The sequence below is a fragment of the Oncorhynchus keta genome, chromosome 31 (genome assembly GCF_023373465.1).
Source record: "Oncorhynchus keta strain PuntledgeMale-10-30-2019 chromosome 31, Oket_V2, whole genome shotgun sequence".
NCBI classification, from domain to species: domain Eukaryota; kingdom Metazoa; phylum Chordata; class Actinopteri; order Salmoniformes; family Salmonidae; genus Oncorhynchus; species Oncorhynchus keta.
In genome coordinates this window covers 21,000,358-21,019,094 of record NC_068451.1, presented here as the reverse complement: position 1 = coordinate 21,019,094, position 18,737 = coordinate 21,000,358, and the positions used below count along the sequence as shown (strand labels likewise).

General features: G+C 46.0%; 2 protein-coding genes across 7 annotated transcripts in view; both read left to right on the top strand.

Annotated features, from left to right (window-relative positions):
- Positions 1-18,737, top strand: part of LOC118374539 (rho GTPase-activating protein 33-like) — a 49,319-nt gene that overhangs the window by 20,714 nt on the left and 9,868 nt on the right. For all 5 annotated transcript variants that reach the window (XM_052489898.1, XM_052489897.1, XM_052489899.1 and 2 more), the window contains 16 exons: positions 3,084-3,170; positions 3,444-3,581; positions 3,932-4,024; positions 4,526-4,648; positions 5,225-5,302; positions 5,852-5,918; positions 7,548-7,598; positions 8,900-9,049; positions 9,396-9,498; positions 9,646-9,790; positions 9,892-9,974; positions 13,389-13,496; positions 13,670-13,818; positions 17,725-17,881; positions 18,017-18,156; positions 18,340-18,414. In XM_052489898.1, the coding sequence (XP_052345858.1) occupies positions 3,084-3,170; positions 3,444-3,581; positions 3,932-4,024; positions 4,526-4,648; positions 5,225-5,302; positions 5,852-5,918; positions 7,548-7,598; positions 8,900-9,049; positions 9,396-9,498; positions 9,646-9,790; positions 9,892-9,974; positions 13,389-13,496; positions 13,670-13,818; positions 17,725-17,881; positions 18,017-18,156; positions 18,340-18,414 (1,747 nt within the window). The remainder of the gene's footprint in view (positions 1-3,083; positions 3,171-3,443; positions 3,582-3,931; positions 4,025-4,525; positions 4,649-5,224; positions 5,303-5,851; positions 5,919-7,547; positions 7,599-8,899; positions 9,050-9,395; positions 9,499-9,645; positions 9,791-9,891; positions 9,975-13,388; positions 13,497-13,669; positions 13,819-17,724; positions 17,882-18,016; positions 18,157-18,339; positions 18,415-18,737) is intronic.
- LOC127914317 (uncharacterized) lies at positions 10,125-12,796 on the top strand. 2 transcript variants are annotated; one of them, XM_052489904.1, is made up of 4 exons: positions 10,125-10,694; positions 10,840-11,127; positions 11,200-11,961; positions 12,434-12,796. In XM_052489904.1, the coding sequence occupies exons 1-3, from the start codon at positions 10,136-10,138 to the stop codon at positions 11,889-11,891; spliced, it is 1,539 nt and encodes a 512-aa protein (XP_052345864.1). In that variant the 5' UTR covers positions 10,125-10,135; the 3' UTR covers positions 11,892-11,961; positions 12,434-12,796. The 2 variants fall into 2 exon arrangements, with proteins under 2 accessions (XP_052345864.1, XP_052345863.1); XM_052489903.1 differs by having other exon boundaries at positions 11,200-11,999; positions 12,252-12,796.

The following is an 18,737-nucleotide window of genomic DNA, read 5'->3' as shown; positions in this document are numbered from 1 at the left end:
TGACAACCCCAGCCTCATGTTGTAATGTTACTGTAGTGACGACAACCCCAGCCTCATGCTGTAATGTTATTGTAGTGACGACAACCCCAGCCTCATGCTGTAATGTTATTGTAGTGACGACAACCCCAGACTCATGCTGTAATGTTACTGTAGTGACGACAACCCCAGACTCATGCTGTAATGTTACTGTAGTGACGACAACCCCAGCCTCATGCTGTAATGTTACTGTCGTGACGACAACCCCAGCCTCATGTTGTAATGTTACTGTAGTGATGACAGCCTCATGCTGTAATGTTATTGTAGTGATGACAACCCCAGCCTCATGCTGTAATGTTACTGTAGTGATGACAACCCCAGCCTCATGCTGTAATGTTACTGTAGTGATGACAACCCCAGCCTCATGCTGTAATGTTGCTGTTTTGACGACAACCCCAGCCTCATGCTGTAATGTTATTGTAGTGATGACAACCCCAGCCTCATGCTGTAATGTTATTGTAGTGATGACAACCCCAGCCTCATGCTGTAATTTTACTGTAGTGATGACAACCCCAGCCTCATGATGTAATGTTACTGTAGTGATGACAACCCCAGCCTCATGCTGTAATGTTATTGTAGTGATGACAACCCCAGCCTCATGATGTAATGTTACTGTAGTGATGACAACCCCAGCCTCATGCTGTAATGTTATTGTAGTGATGACAACCCCAGCCTCATGCTGTAATGTTATTGTAGTGATGACAACCCCAGCCTCATGATGTAATGTTACTGTAGTGATGACAACCCCAGCCTCATGCTGTAATGTTATTGTAGTGATGACAACCCCAGCCTCATGCTGTAATGTTATTGTAGTGATGACAACCCCAGCCTCATGCTGTAATGTTATTGTAGTGATGACAACCCCAGCCTCATGCTGTAATGTTACTGTAGTGATGACAACCCCAGCCTCATGCTGTAATGTTGCTGTTTTGACGACAACCCCAGCCTCATGCTGTAATTTTACTGTAGTGATGACAACCCCAGCCTCATGATGTAATGTTACTGTAGTGATGACAACCCCAGCCTCATGCTGTAATGTTATTGTAGTGATGACAACCCCAGCCTCATGCTGTAATGTTATTGTAGTGATGACAACCCCAGCCTCATGCTGTAATGTTACTGTAGTGATGACAACCCCAGCCTCATGATGTAATGTTACTGTAGTGATGACAACCCCAGCCTCATGCTGTAATGTTATTGTAGTGATGACAACCCCAGCCTCATGATGTAATGTTACTGTAGTGATGACAACCCCAGCCTCATGCTGTAATGTTACTGTAGTGATGACAACCCCAGCCTCATGCTGTAATGTTATTGTAGTGATGACAACCCCAGCCTCATGCTGTAATGTTACTGTAGTGATGACAACCCCAGCCTCATGCTGTAATGTTATTGTAGTGATGACAACCCCAGCCTCATGCTGTAATGTTACTGTAGTGATGACAACCCCAGCCTCTTGCTGTAATGTTACTGTAGTGATGACAACCCCAGCCTCTTGCTGTAATGTTGCTGTAGTGATGACAACCCCAGCCTCATGCTGTAATGTTACTGTAGTGATGACAACCCCAGCCTCATGATGTAATGTTGCTGTTTTGACGACAACCCCAGCCTCATGCCTGTAGTGTTGCTGTCGTAATGATCACATGTGAACAGGACTGACACACTACTAAGGACCTCACAGTACAGGTCTCACTGTGGGTTACTGTGGGTGGGTGTGTGTACCGCATGTCTGTACTGTGTGTGTTCCTGTCAGAATACATCAGGGCTATGGGCGGAAGGGGGTGGGCACAGTGGAGAGATGAGAGCAGCAACATCTCCAGGGCTGAGGCTGGCTCTCTTTCTTTGTACCTGACCTACACAAACTCACTCACTCATGCGCAAACAAACTCACTCTGATTTCCAGTCCATGGGCATCGTAGTGGAAGAGCAGCAGTACTCTCTCCTTGCTCCGACGTTATCTAATCCTATTACAAGGATTAGGTAACTTAATGCCATTTTAAACATATTCATGATGATGGACACCATACACCTGATGTCGTGAGCGACATTATTACCTCCACGTCTCTTCCCGCCCAGCACAGCTGTTAGTGCTCTCGTTCTCTGTGCTGGAGTGTGTGTGTGTGTGTGTTGAGCTGAGGGAGCACTGCTCATTAGTGTCTGAAGCCCCTGAAGAAAAGAGATCTGAAAGAGGCCATTCTCATCTCACTGTCCTTGCTCTCTGAGTCAGAAACAAACACACGCCAAAGCGCCTCCTTTTCTTCCTCTTTCTTAAGTCTCTCTGGTTCCTTTCTCTTTACCTCTCCCTCTCTCTTCCTACCACCCTCCACTGAGTCTCTCTCTCTCCCTCTCTCTGCATCTCTCTTTCTGTCCTTCTGCTGCTCTCTCTGTATCTCTCTCTGCATTAGTCATAGTGGATTTGATGTGAAGGTCCTTCAGACAAACGCTCCGAAGTCCACAACACCGCCGGTCTCATTTCAGATGAAAGTATTTTCTATTTTAATTCACCTGGAGCCTCCACACTGCCCTCACTTCTTCCTCCTCTTCCCCAAAAAAAGAGAATAGACACGGGAAAAAAACTGTCTTCATTTTGTGCTTGTTTGTAGAAGCCCACTTGTTTGTAAATCCGGGCCACCAGAACCCCATGGGTGTCCTACGGCTCCACCCGAGGCTTTCTATTTGTCACTAGTTTAGCAGGCTTGTCTTTTCACAGCTTTCTCTGCATTGTTAAGTCCATTATACTTTAATACTGTTTGTTGGCTGTTTGTCGGCCATTTTGAAAGATCTCCTCTGATTTAGTTGGCTACTTTATTAGAAGATGCAGAATCTGGGCGACTAGGAGGGAGGTTGTGTAAAAGGTACCAGGCAAGGATTGCCATTTCCCTGGATATAATGTATCCTGATGGTGTGTGTAGGTATAGGAGGGTGCTTTGCAGTATCCTTGTATGTGTGTTTGCTTATTCGGTGTACAGTAGGCTATATGTTTTGTATAGTTGCTCCTCCTGTTCCTCTGACCCATGCTTGAGTGTGTGTGTGTTTCTGTTCCTCAGTTGCAGTTTGCGAATGAGCAGAGCGTTGCTAGCTGGAACTCGGTCTCTGCCAAAAACCTGGTTTTCCTGGTGCAGGTGTCCTGCCAGGTGAGTGGGCATGACCACATACCCTCGCCCAACACGAGTGCACACACACTCGCACATCTCCTTGCCAGGGCTATATCTAACCCAGACACATTCATACCAACACGTATGAGTGGGACAGAGTGGGACTATATTTTGTATATATTTTGTATTTGTGTGGGAATATATTTCCCCCTCCCTCTCCTCCTGTCTGACTTATATCCTTCCTTTCTATCCTCCTCACATTAATATTTATGTCCCCTCTTCTTTCCTTCTCTCTGTCTCTATGTGATGTAGGCTAAGATGTGGATGGTTCGGCGCTCCTATGAGGAGTTCCGTACTCTGGACGCTCACCTCCACCAGTGTATCTACGACCGGCGTTACTCTCAGCTGCTGCCCCTGCCACCCCTCAGTGAGATCGGGGACAGGGTAGAGGTGAGTTTGGACTGTGGGAGAGTTTATTTGTTGAGGTGGTTATGTAGCATTCTGTCTGAATTCGCTGTAGAATGTTTTTCTGTACTGTATGGAGGTCGATGGTACCGCTGTAGGTCAGCATGAAGACCTCTGAGAATGACATGAAATTACCTTCATCGAGGTGATGTAGTCATGGTTGTCTGTGACCTGTCTGTCTCTGCACATTTGTTCTCTGATTCTAGCAGGTGTTGATATTTGGGTCACCTGTCTTAATCTATGGTATCTGGGAGTAGATGTATGTAATTGGCTGTCGGCTCCTACAGCAGCTGTGTGTTAAAAGTCCTGTGTCAGTTGTTTTTGTTGTTTATCAGATCTTCACCCCGCTGCTGTCGGAGTACCTGAGCCGCCTCTCCATGATCGTGGACAACAAGCTCAACTGTGGGCCTGTGCTCACCTGGATGGAGGTGAGACTATAAGTATCTTTAGAAAACATAAGAGCGTGGACTGTGTGGTCCAGTGGTTACAGCCGCTGACCCCGGCTCACATATAAGCCAGAGTCAGCATGGGTTCGAATCTGGCCCACTGCCTTTTGATTCTCCCTCCCCCATCTTTCACACGGTAGTACGATCTCTTCAATAAAGATAAAAAACAAAACATAGTGGGACTGCTTTTTTGGGGGGGGGGACTGGGGCTGCCCCTCCCCCTGAAGACGTTGAAAGAAAGAGTGAAGGTGAGAATAAGCTGTAAAAACATGGAAACATAGAAAGTTGGCCAGAGAAAGAAGACAATTGTTGGGGAAGACCAAAGAAGTGTAGGAGAGAGAAAGACTGCTAGAGAGACAGGCTTTGTCTTACCACCTGTGCATTAGCCCTACTACTATAATTAAGGGATATTGAGAAAGTGGTGTAATTATTTGCCTGTCTATTCCTTAAACAACAGAGGTTTGTGTTTGCTGTTCCTCCCAGATTGACAACCGTGGGAATCGGTTCCTCCTGAAAGAGGAAGCTTCGCTCAACGTTCCCGCCATCGCCGCTGCTCATGTCATCAAGCGCTACACGGCGCAGGCCAGCGACGAGATCTCCATTGAGGTATGGAGCTGCTACAGGGATACACAGAACCAAATGAGATGTACATTAGTGGCAGTCATAGTTTTCAGATGTCTGTGTCACCTCTGTCTGGGCCTTGGTATCTCTGTTTGGCTGTCACCTTCCTTTTCCTTCTCTTTTTTCCTCCTACATCTTCATGTTCTGTCTATTCCTGTCCTCTCCTCCTCCTACTGCTCCTCTTTCTGTTTCTGGGCCAGAGCACCCTGGAATGGGGTTACCCAAACACTGAGGCACATTTTAGCTCTTTCTTTGTGTCGCTCTCTGTCTCATCTCCTCTCTGTCCTGTCCTCCTCAAAGTGAGGAATGGCAACTGTTTCTCATCTGTTCTCTGAAATAGGTTCAGGCAGGACTATATTATGCCCTGATCCAGCTTGTTGTGTCTGGATAATGTTTAGTTTTGGGGCTGGTGTTTTGACTGCCAAGGCTGTATTATGTGTGTTGATGTACTTTTGGCTCAGATGGTGGAGGTGATAAATGAAGTCATCTGGCTCGTTTGCCTATAGACTTTGTCTGAAGTCGGAGGTTGTTTAATGTCTTTGTCTGTGTCTCTCTCTCCAGGTGGGAGATATCCTGTCTGTAATTGATATGCCACCCAAAGAGGACTCCAACTGGTGGAGGGGGAAACATGGCTTCCAGGTACACAACACAATCACTGGAGACTTCTGCCGCTGGCTGTCTCCCTCACACACACGCCTGTCTCCCTCACACACACGCCTGTCTCCCTCACACACACGCCTGTCTCCCTCACACACACGCCTGTCTCCCTCACACACACGCCTGTCTCCCTCACACACACGCCTGTCTCCCTCACACACACGCCTGTCTCCCTCACACACACGCCTGTCTCCCTCACACACACGCCTGTCTCCCTCACACACACGCCTGTCTTCCCCACCTACCCTGAAGAGTCCCGCTGCAGAACAACAGTTCTCCAGATGATGGCTACGTTCATTATCTCACGTCTCCATGTTTTTGTACTTTCTTTTCCCTTCTCATTTTGTTTCCTCTATTTCTTTATATTTCTTTCTTTCACTGTTCTCTATTTTCACTAAGCTTCTACTTTTAACTCATTTCCTCTTGTTTTTTAACCTATGTCATGTGTAAGCTATTGTGTGTGTGTGCCCAAGTTTTTGTGTGTCCGTGCTTGTTATCCTCAGTTACTTTGATGGTCTTTCCCCACTTTAGGTGGGCTTCTTCCCCAGTGAGTGTGTGGAGCTCATCAACGAGAAGCCTCAGTCCACCGCTAAAATAGGTAGCTTACACACACACACACACACACACACACACACATGTTATGACACCACCATACTGAATCCCACTTACTGTACATTATCACATACAGTGCCTTCGAAAAGTACTCAAACATTTTGTTGCGTTAGACTTAATCAGAAATGGTTTAAATACATGTTTTTCCTCATAACTCTACAGACGAAACCCCATAATGACAAAGCGAAAACAAGTATAAAAAAATAAAAAAACAGGAATACCTTATTTACATAAGTATTCAGACCCTTTGCTATGAGACTTGAAATTGAGTGCAGGTGCATCCTGTTTCCATTGATCATCATGTTTCTACAACTTGATTGGAGTCCACCTGTGGTAAATTCTATTGATTGGACATGATTTGGAAAGACACACACCTGTCTATATAAAGGTCCCACAGTTGACAGTGCATGTCAGCAAAAACCAAACCATGAGGTCGAAGGAATGGTCCGTAGAGCTCTGAGACAGGATTGTTTTGAAGGCACAGATCTGGGGAAGGGTACCATGGAAGAAGTTTGTCACCACCAAGACTCTTCCTAGAGCTGGCCCGCCCAGCCAAACTGAGCAATTAGGGGGAGAAGGGCCTTGGTCAGGGAGGTGACCAAGAACCTGATGGTCACCTTGACTGGGCTCTAGTGTTCCTCTGTGGAGATGGGAGAACATTCCAGAAAGACAACCATTTCTGCAGCACTCCACCAATCAGGCCTTTATTGTAAAGTGGCCAGATGGAAGCCACTCTTCAGTAAAATGCACATGACAGCCCGCTTGAAGTTTGCCTAAAGACTCTCAGAACATGAGAAACAAGATTCTCTGGTCTGATAAAACCAAGACTGAGCATTTTGGCCTAAATGCCAAGCATCATGTCTGGAGAAAACCTGGCACCACCCCTACGGTGAAGAATGGTGGTGACAGCATCTTGCTGTGGGGATGTTGTTCAGCGGTGCGGACTGGGAGACTAGTCAGGATCGAGGGGAAAGATGAACGGAGCAAAGTACAGAGAGATCCTTGATGAAAACCTGCTCCAGAGCATTTGGGATCTCAGACTGAGGTGAAGGTTCACATTCCATCAGGATAATGACCCTAAGCACACAGCCAAGATAATGCAGGAGGGGCTTCGGGACAAGTCTCTGAGTGGCCCAGCCAGAGCCTGAACTTGAACCTGATCGAACATCTCTGGAGAGACCTGAAAATAGCTGTGCAGCGATGCTCCCCATCCAATCTGCCAGAGCTTGAGAGGATCTGCAGAGAAGAATGGGAGAAACTCCCCAAATACAGGTGTGCCAAGCTTGTAGCGTCATACCCAAGAATTCTCGAGGCTGTAATCGCTGCCAAAGATGCTTTAACAAAGTACTGAGTAAACGGTCTGAATACTTATGTAAATGTAAAATTTCAGTTTTTTAAAGTAAATTTGCAAACATTTATGAACTGTTTTTTGCTTTGTCATTATGGGGTACTGTGTGTAATTTGAGGGGGGGAAACAACTTAATACATTTTATAATAAGGCTGTAACGTAACAATGTGGGAAAAGTCAGGGGGTAAGAATACTTTCCGAATGCACTGTACACCTGCACTGTGTCAGATCAATGTCAAATGTATTGAGTGACATTTGTGTTTCCAGATGGAGATCCAGCCAACTCCAGCGCACCAGAACCTCCCTCTCCTACATCCGGTAAACAGAGGCAATCAATCATTCACTACTGTATGAGTATTCAGTCTCCACAGAGCGTGTCGACGGTTTTGCAGGGGCTGGCTTGAAATGAGTTTGACAACATGCAGTACTAGTTGTCATGGTTACTATGTTTTCTTTCTGGCATGCAGCATATATTGCTTATATTTAATTGAACTGTATATAACGGCCACTTTTCCTCCCTCTCTTGTATCTTCGCCTTGTAAGTCTTCTAGGTAAACATTATAAAATGATATCTCTCTCGAGACAATTTTTTTATTAAAGGATCCATGACCTCGTGTTATAACCAGAAACACACAGCGGATCACATAGTTTCACAATTACTCAGCCCATAGGTAATTTTGCTTGCCTAATGTGGTCACCACAACATCTTTGCTATCTTCATATTTGTATCTCCGACCACAGTATATCTCTGTTTTGGGAGTGTGAAGTACAGAACAACAGTGTATTTAGCTGGTGTTCCAACCGCCTTCCTGTTGTATCTATTTCCTTTCTCTCTTTCTCTCTCTCTCTCTCTCTCTCTCAGTTCCTCAGCCTTGGTACCTAAGACTTGCTGGTAACAACAACTGAAATTGAATTTCTCTCTCTCATTAATCTATTTGTCATCTAATCAGAGTCCTTCCACCGTCCTTATCTTTCCTAATGCCCCATCTCTCCCCTTAATGCAGGGCCTGTATAACACATTTCCCCTTAAGCCAACCAGGAAACGTTCAATAGCCATTTATACAACTAGCCAAGCCTAGGGCTGTTCACATGCAGCATGGCAGGAGTGGTGAGGATGTTTTTAGACTAGAATTAGTGTACATGTATTTTAGAGTCACCCATAAATCATAGGAACACAATGTAGCTTGTTGTATAAATGAGAAGCAAGTTGTTGTTTTAGAGGAAGACGATACAGGTTTATTATGACCAATGACAATCATTATTTCCTTAATCCTAATCTTCATCATGCGTCCAAGTAATCTGCTGCTGCTTATTGTTCTAATGATGTTGATGGTCGTGGCTCATTGGTCCAGAACACGACCCAGCCTCCTACTAGTGTCCATGCTCCAGCTCCCACTAAACTCTCCCATTTTCTGATGTCTTTTCACACGTTTTATATTCGATGACGATGATGACATTTATGTTAAACATTCACATGTGGATACACACGTTTGCAGGCACTTCTCTGTACACACAAAGACACGCCCCTCACAAAGATGGACCCCTCGTCCACCACAATAGTCTCTCTTTCCCACTGTAGTGTCATTACTCAGCAGCTCTCTGTCGCCCCCCTCTGACAGTTTCTAAGAAGCACGGCAAGCTGATAGGATTCCTGCGCACCTTTATGAAGTCCAGGCCCACCAAGCAGAAGCTCAAACAGAGAGGCATTCTTAAGGAGAGGGTGTTCGGCTGCGACCTGGGAGAGCACCTCCTCAACTCAGGACTGGACGGTACATAAAACTCACTTATCCTCACGTAACCTTTTGGGGATGTATAGAAGTTGTCAGAATCTTTGGGCTTGTGATTTTTATAGTAACATGAGAGTTGAGTTGCTGGCTGCAGAGAGTGAGCGGTTTTGGTGTGTCAAGTGAACTCGGAACAATATTTAAGTCAATCATGCCATTTTAGGATCACATTAGTGCTTCGGAGTTGATGAAATGGGCCCATTGCCCTAGTTAGAGTTCTACAGTTCTAATTCTAGAGTCTCAGGGAGTCATCTCTGTGTGTCCTTGAGAGCCTGGTCTGGTTTGGTGTACTACTGTAACATGTGACATGGATCTTTGTGTGCTTCTCCAGTTCCACAGGTTCTAAAGAGCTGCTCAGAGTTTATAGAGAAGCATGGTGTGGTGGACGGCATCTACAGGCACTCTGGAGTCTCCTCCAACATTCAGAAACTCCGGTACCACTCCTCATGCTAACCCTGCATGCCAGGCCCTGAACCTGTAAAGTCTTAGAATAACTACATAGATCATTGACTGCATTAATAAAATGCATATATGCAATATTTTTTTGGGCATTCAACCCTATTTGACACTCTCTCCACCAGACATGAGTTTGACAGTGAAAATGTTCCAGACCTGACCAAGGATATGTACATGCAGGACATCCACTGTGTGGGGTCCCTGTGTAAGCTTTACTTCAGAGAGCTGCCCAACCCCCTGCTCACCTACCAGCTCTATGACAAGTTTGCTGTGAGTACATGGCCATAACCCAACACAACTCCCTCCAACTGAAAGTACTGTCCATTGTCAGAGGCTAAACCATCTGTTTTTTCCCTGGTCTTCCTCCGTAGGACTGTATGGGAGAGATGACGGACGACGAGCGCATGGTGAAAGTACATGATGTCATCCAGCAGCTTCCACCACCGCACTACAGGTATACACAACACAGCCATGGAGACAGAGACTACAGGTATACACAACACAGCCATGGAGACAGAGACTACAGGTACACACAACACAGCCATGGAGACAGAGACTACAGGTACACACAACACAGCCATGGAGACAGAGACTACAGGTACACACAACACAGCCATGGAGACAGAGACTACAGGTACACACAACACAGCCATGGAGACAGAGACTACAGGTATACACAACACAGCCATGGAGACAGAGACTACAGGTACACACAACACAGCCATGGAGACAGAGACTACAGGTATACACAACACAGCCATGGAGACAGAGACTACAGGTATACACAACACAGCCATGGAGACAGAGACTACAGGTATACACAACACAGCCATGGAGACAGAGACTACAGGTATACACAACACAGCCATGGAGACAGAGACTACAGGTATACACAACACAGCCATGGAGACCGAGACTACAGGTACACACAACACAGCCATGGAGACAGAGACTACAGGTATACACAACACAGCCATGGAGACCGAGACTACAGGTACACACAACACAGCCATGGAGACAGAGACTACAGGTATACACAACACAGCCATGGAGACCGAGACTACAGGTACACACAACACAGCCATGGAGACAGAGACTACAGGTATACACAACACAGCCATGGAGACCGAGACTACAGGTACACACAACACAGCCATGGAGACAGAGACTACAGGTACACACAACACAGCCATGGAGACAGAGACTACAGGTATACACAACACAGCCATGGAGACAGAGACTACAGGTATACACAACACAGCCATGGAGACCGAGACTACAGGTACACACACACACAGCCATGGAGACAGAGACTACAGGTATACACAACACAGCCATGGAGACCGAGACTACAGGTACACACAACACAGCCATGGAGACAGAGACTACAGGTATACACAACACAGCCATGGAGACCGAGACTACAGGTACACACAACACAGCCATGGAGACAGAGACTACAGGTATACACAACACAGCCATGGAGACCGAGACTACAGGTACACACAACACAGCCATGGAGACAGAGACTACAGGTATACACAACACAGCCATGGAGACCGAGACTACAGGTACACACAACACAGCCATGGAGACAGAGACTACAGGTACACACAACACAGCCATGGAGACAGAGACTACAGGTATACACAACACAGCCATGGAGACAGAGACTACAGGTATACACAACACAGCCATGGAGACCGAGACTACAGGTACACACAACACAGCCATGGAGACAGAGACTACAGGTATACACAACACAGCCATGGAGACCGAGACTACAGGTACACACAACACAGCCATGGAGACAGAGACTACAGGTATACACAACACAGCCATGGAGACCGAGACTACAGGTACACACAACACAGCCATGGAGACAGAGACTACAGGTATACACAACACAGCCATGGAGACCGAGACTACAGGTACACACAACACAGCCATGGAGACCGAGACTACAGGTACACACAACACAGCCATGGAGACAGAGACTACAGGTATAGACAACACAGCCATGGAGACCGAGACTACAGGTACACACAACACAGCCATGGAGACCGAGACTACAGGTATACACAACACAGCCATGGAGACAGAGACTACAGGTACACACAACACAGCCATGGAGACAGAGACTACAGGTATAGACAACACAGCCATGGAGACCGAGACTACAGGTACACACAACACAGCCATGGAGACCGAGACTACAGGTACACACAACACAGCCATGGAGACAGAGACTACAGGTACACACAAAACAGCCATGGAGACAGAGACTACAGGTATAGACACAACACAGCCATGGAGACCGAGACTACAGGTACACACAACACAGCCATGGAGACAGAGACTACAGGTATAGACACAACACAGCCATGGAGACCAAGACTACAGGTATAGACACAACACAGCCATGGAGACCGAGACTACAGGTATAGACACAACACAGCCATGGAGACAGAGACTACAGGTATAGACAACACAGCCATGGAGACCGAGACTACAGGTATACACAACACAGCCATGGAGACAGAGACTACAGGTACACACAACACAGCCATGGAGACAGAGACTACAGGTATAGACAACACAGCCATGGAGACCGAGACTACAGGTACACACAACACAGCCATGGAGACCGAGACTACAGGTACACACAACACAGCCATGGAGACCGAGACTACAGGTACACACAACACAGCCATGGAGACAGAGACTACAGGTATAGACACAACACAGCCATGGAGACCGAGACTACAGGTATACACAACACAGCCATGGAGACAGAGACTACAGGTACACACAACACAGCCATGGAGACAGAGACTACAGGTATAGACAACACAGCCATGGAGACCGAGACTACAGGTACACACAACACAGCCATGGAGACCGAGACTACAGGTACACACAACACAGCCATGGAGACCGAGACTACAGGTATAGACACAACACAGCCATGGAGACCGAGACTACAGGTATAGACACAACACAGCCATGGAGACAGAGACTACAGGTATAGACACACCACAGCCATGGAGACAGAGACTACAGGTACACACAACACAGCCATGGAGACCGAGACTACAGGTATAGACACAACACAGCCATGGAGACCGAGACTACAGGTATTGACACAACACAGCCATGGAGACTGAGACTACAGGTATAGACACAACACAGCCATGGAGACCGAGACTACAGGTATTGACACAACACAGCCATGGAGACCGAGACTACAGGTATTGACACAACACAGCCATGGAGACCGAGACTACAGGTATAGACACAACACAGCCATGGAGACCGAGACTACAGGTATAGACACAACACAGCCATGGAGACCAAGACTACAGGTATAGACACAACACAGCCATGGAGACTGAGACTACAGGTGTATACACACACAACACAGCCATGGAGACTGATACTACAGGTGTATACACACACAGCCATGGAGACAGAGACTACAGGTGTATACACACACAACACAGCCATGTAGACAGAGACAACAGGTGTATACACACACAACACAGCCATGGAGACAGAGACTCCAGGTATACACACACAACAGAGCCATGGACACAGAGACTACAGGTATACAGACACAACACAGCCATGGAGACAGAGACTCCAGGTATACACACACAACACAGCCATGGAGACAGAGACTACAGGTGTATACACACACAACACAGCCATGGAGACAGAGACTCCAGGTATACACACACAACAGAGCCATGGAGACAGAGACTACAGGTATACAGACACAACACAGCCATGGAGACAGAGACTACAGGTATACACACACAACACAGCCATGGAGACAGATTGTGGACTGATGTTGTCTCTCTGTCAGGACCCTGGAGTACCTCGTTAGACACCTGGCTGGTCTGGCCACCTGCAGTGGAGAGACCAACATGCACATCAAGAACCTGGCCATTGTCTGGGCCCCCAACCTGCTCAGGTGTGTGCCTCTGCCTACCTATTGTACCTGCGTTGTGGATCGTTCCTATATAAATATATTGTTTAGAACAGGTGTGCCTCTGACATGTACAGTAAGGAATCATGTCAGCTCTATTCATGGCATTTCTGTCTGCAACACCTTCCTGGTGTGGCTGTGTGTTGTCTCCGTGGCAGATCTATGGAGATCGAGGCGGTGGGTCTGAGTGGTGCTGACCCGTTTAAGGAGGTGCGGATCCAGTCTGTGGTGGTGGAATTTCTCCTCGGTCACGTGGACGTGCTCTTCAGTGACTCCTTCACCTCAGTAGGACGCTTCACAGGCACAGGTACATCACCATAACCCCAACACTGGCTTCTCTAACGCTCACTGGACACAATCCTCCGAACTTAAGTTCCATTTGTGTGGATACACACATTTCCCATTGAAATCAATGCATTATTTGCATCAGTCGGCAATCGTCAGCGACGTGTGGATTTCAAGTTAGGATTCGACTGAAAATGTCTTCTCTCCTTCAGAGTGCTCCCTCTGTCTGTCCTCTCTCCCTATATCAGCTCTGTGGTTTTGTGTTATCAATGCCACACACAGAGCATTTACCTCAGAGCCTCAAAGCCTCTTTTTAGTACCTACAGTAACTAGGTTTACTACTCAGCCAGCCAGGCTTCCTCTATCCTCTACTTAATGCTTTTAGTTGTCTGGTTAAACAGAGAGCTTTGGTTAAAGCCCTGTATATAATGGATGACACTTCTACCTCCATTACAACTGTCACCACCGCCCGCTGTCCTCCTCTGTTTACCCCGCAAATGCTGTAAATCTATGAAAGCAACTCTACTTGAATGACTGTGATATATTATTTAATAGCACTCTTTGTCTTGCCTCGCAGCACAGTAGAACATGTGTATGAAGAGTCTAAAATGGCAGTAATATAAGTGATTTCTCCACTGCATCCATTTTCTTCATAATTGATTTTCCAAAAAGTAGTACAATATTTGGCAACATTTTGTTCTTTACTCTCGATAAACATCCGTATTAAATATGGAATAAAACTGAAAACTTGCCATAAAGTGAGCCCTCTGCCACACTGATGATGTAGCCATCCCACTGGGCACAGACTTCAATTCAACGTCTATTCCACGTTGATTCAATGTAATTTCATTGAAATGACGTGGAAACCACGTTGATTCAATCAGTGTATGCCAAGTGTGATTGAAGCAGCAGATAGTGAGCGAGAGCTGTGTGTCTCCGTAGCAACGGGCAAGCTGGAGTGTAAGGTCTCTCGGCAGCACCAGAGAACCAGGCTGGTGAGTCTGCAGGAGGCCAGGGGTGAGGAGGAGGTGGGGGAGACCAGGGGTGAGGAGGTCCCTAAGGCCCCCAGGCCCCCTACACTATCTGCTCCTCTTCTGGAAGTCACCGTAGAAAGGCGACGCTACTCCATGTTCTGACCGTCCTCTCTCGCTATCTCTCTCTATCTCTCTCTCTCTCTCTATTGCTCTCTCTATTGCTCTCTCTATCTCTATCGCTCTCTCTCGCTCTCTATCTCTCCCTCTCTTGCTCTCTTTATCGCTCTCTCTATCTCTTTATGCTGGATGCTTACAAGCGCTCTAGCGTTGATTGGTTTAGTTTAGGCTTGGTCTACTTTTGGCTTCTGTGTGACCCATTTGTCCTGAGATCTCTGTACGATGTGCACAAGAAAGAGTTCATGATGAATGTGTCTCATCCTATTGGGCTTTTGTCTGTTGTTTTCCAGTAGATAGTAAGTATAGCCAAGTTGGCCTCTCGAGTGGCGCAGTGGTCTAAGGCATGTATAAACCCACTAGAGATTCTGGGTTCGTGTCCAGGCTCTGCCGCAGCCGGCTGCGACCGGGAGACCCATGGGGCGGCGCACAATTGGCCCAGCGTCGTCCGGGTAAGGGGAGGGTTTGGCCGGTAGGGATGTCCTTGTCCCATCGTGCACTAGCAGCTCCTGTGGCGGGCTGGGCGCAGTGCACACTGACCAGGTTGTCCAGGTGTATGGTGTTTCCTCCAACACATTGGTGCGGCTGGCTTCCGGGTTAAGTGGGCATTGTGTCAAGAAGCAGTGCGGCTTGGTTGGGTCGTGTTTTGGAGGACGCACGGTTCTCCACCTTCGCCTCTCCCGAGTCCTTACGGGAGTTGCAGCGATGAGACAAGACTGTAACTACCAATCAACAACATTTAATATAACAACATTTAATATAAGTTTTGTGTGCACATGCTGACATGTGTTTCTATAAACCCAGTGTCTCTTCATGATTTTAGTCACTGGTCAGCTGTAAACTCTCACATGATTTTTCTACTATATTGACAGTTGAATAGGCAATAAACTTCCATCCTGGTTCAAATTCATCCCATCTTGAAGTAAATGTGGTCGGTTACATTTTGTGTTTACTCCAATATTTGTTTTTGACATTTTAAATAGTTATTCAAGTAACTTTTAGGTTGTTTTGCGCTGTAATCAAATCAAAGTTTATTTGTCATGTGTTCTGAATACAACAGGTGAAATGCTTACTTACAGGCTCTAACCAAAAAGTGTGTGTGTGTGTAGGTAAGTAATGAAATAAAACAACAGTAAAAAGACATTTGAAAATAAGAGTAGCAAGGCTACATACAGACAGACACCTGTTAGTCAGGCTTATTGAGGTAGTATGTACATGTAGGTATCGTTAAAGTGACGATGCATATATGATGAACAGTTTTAATGCTCAAACTATTAAAGAATAGATGTTGTTTTGATCAATGTGCCACAAATGCTGTGGATGTTTCTTTTAAGAGGATTACATTGAGCCAGAACCAGCAGGTAAAACAACCATGTTGCATTGATTATTCCCAGCTTCCGTGATCTGTTTTGTCTTGTCAGCTAGCTAAATAATCAATAGGCCCTATAGCTAAAATGTTTAACCTCAGTATTGTCTACAGATCAGCAGTATCTGTGTGCTTCTCCCGCTGAAGAGTTTCTGTCAGCGTCCCAGCCAGGGCTCAGTTAGATGCTTTGCTTTGTGTCTCAGACTCCACGCCAGGAAAGTCCCAAACATATTTTGGGTGTCCGATTGTTCTGGCTTTTCTCACAGAAACTTAATTGGCAGGATGAATGTTTGATATGGTTTTTACATTTGTATCACAAACCATTTGTGAGAAAATCCTCTAAGACCCTATGATCTGTGAACTGTACATGATAGTGTGCTCTAAAATATGGATTATGTCTAGATTATGATTTTGTAACACATTTATTCAACATAACATATTAGTGAATATCTCGTACCATTTCGATTTTGTACATTTTTAGACATTGTTTTAAACTATATACTGTACAAGTACACAAACTTTTCAACATTCTGCTACTTTTGAAGTTATGATAAATTGTGAGCACCACCAGTGAATGGGGAAATGGATTCAAATGGACCTCCCTCTGCTGGTGATTTGCTGAATGTAATTGCTTAATGACTTAGATCAATTTTTATGTTTAAAAGTAGCAGAGCACAATTTGACGCATTTGAAGAGTGTTTGACTTGTTGTTCCAACAATTTGTCCCAAAAATATGCTAAATCAAAAAGGGTACTTTTGAAATATTAATATAAATACTTTTGAAATATTAATATAAATACTTTTATGTTGAATACATTTAATGTGAAAAATTGTATTGCAGTAAATTAATGTGGAAAAAATATTTTGGGGCTTTCCTGGCATGTACTTGCCCTATAAGACTCTGTTACAGTACTCTGTTAATTGCATTATAATAATACATATTTGTTTAGATGTTAATCCTGTCTGATGACCCATGCTCTGCTCTCCCCTGACGGGTGTCCTGTTTAGCAAACCTCAGCAAACTTTGCCATTGAGGTTACTTTGGTTGCTCTTTGATTTGTAGTTTCAAATGAAAAGGTCCAACATCCTCTGCATACCTCAGCCTCCCCTCCCTTTGTGTTGTTTACTCCATGTGATTTCTGATTTGCAAGTGTGTCCATTTCTTATTCGCTCTCGTTGGGCAAATCTGTAATGACACCCTATTTCCCGTATAGTACTCTTTAAATGTTTTATATATATATATATACATCTTTTTTGCCACATAGTGTGCCACTTAGGGGCTTTGGCCAAAGGTAGTACACTACTATACAGGGAATAGGATCTCATTTGGAACAAAGCTTTTGGCCTCCGTCAACAAAGCTTCCTCACTCTCCCACCCTCTACCTATTACTAACTGTCCTCTCTCTGCCTGTAGGGCGGCACTCTCTGACCAGGCCCAAGTCCTTTGTGTCCGCCAGGCTGCTCTCCCTAGAAGAGGCCCAGGCCAGGACACAGGCTCCTCTGCTCCTCCAGGGGGCGCCAGTCCAGTTCCAGGGCCAGTTCCACACCGTGCTGGACCACCCTGTCGACAGGTGAGTGGGAGGCCAGGCTTATTCCAGACCATGCAAGTTTCTGTAGTTTTGCTATCACATGCAGTTGATTTAGCAGTCTTACCCACCTAAATCTCTCTCTCCTTCTCTGTCTTGCTCTCTCTCCTCCCCCTACAGGAGGAAGAGGGGGATGAAGGTACGGAAGGCAGCTGGAGGGAGCTGGAAGACATTCTTTGCGATCGGGAAGCCCCCGGGGGCGGGGAGACGTAAACCAATGAGGATTAGCTCCCTGTTCCAGCCCGCCACCTCACACGCAGGTAGATATCATGTCTGATTTGGACCACCACCTGGATGCAGGTGGAAAGAAAAATAAATGCCAACTCCACAGTTTGTCAACCTTTTTGATCCCCTTCTCTCTTTGTATGACAGATCTCCCTTTCTCTCTCTCTGGCTGTCTCTTTCTCCCTATTTTCTCTCCCTCTCCTTGGTTTCTCCTGCAGGTTGTCGTGTGGACAGTGTGACCCTGCGTTCAGCTAAGAGTGAGGAATCCTTATCGTCCCAGCACAGTGGAGCAGGTACACCACAGTAGGCCATAACTCACTGACGCTAATACTGATACTCATCTGTCACGTAGAGTAGGCCAGAAGGCTAAACTGGATAACCTAACCTCTATCAAAATAAAAAGATGGCGGAACCGCAAAAGTTCTTCTGTGCAAAGGTGTTTATTTACAAGTGAATTCCGGAACAAAAAACAACAGTACTGCCATCAACGTCTACCTTATGGGACAGCTTAAAAACAATGCTGCCCCATCCACAGCAGGTTAAGTCCATTGACTGATCGATAGCAGAACCTCTCTCTTCTCGTCCGTTAAGTATAGAGTATGAGAGGTCTCTGTCA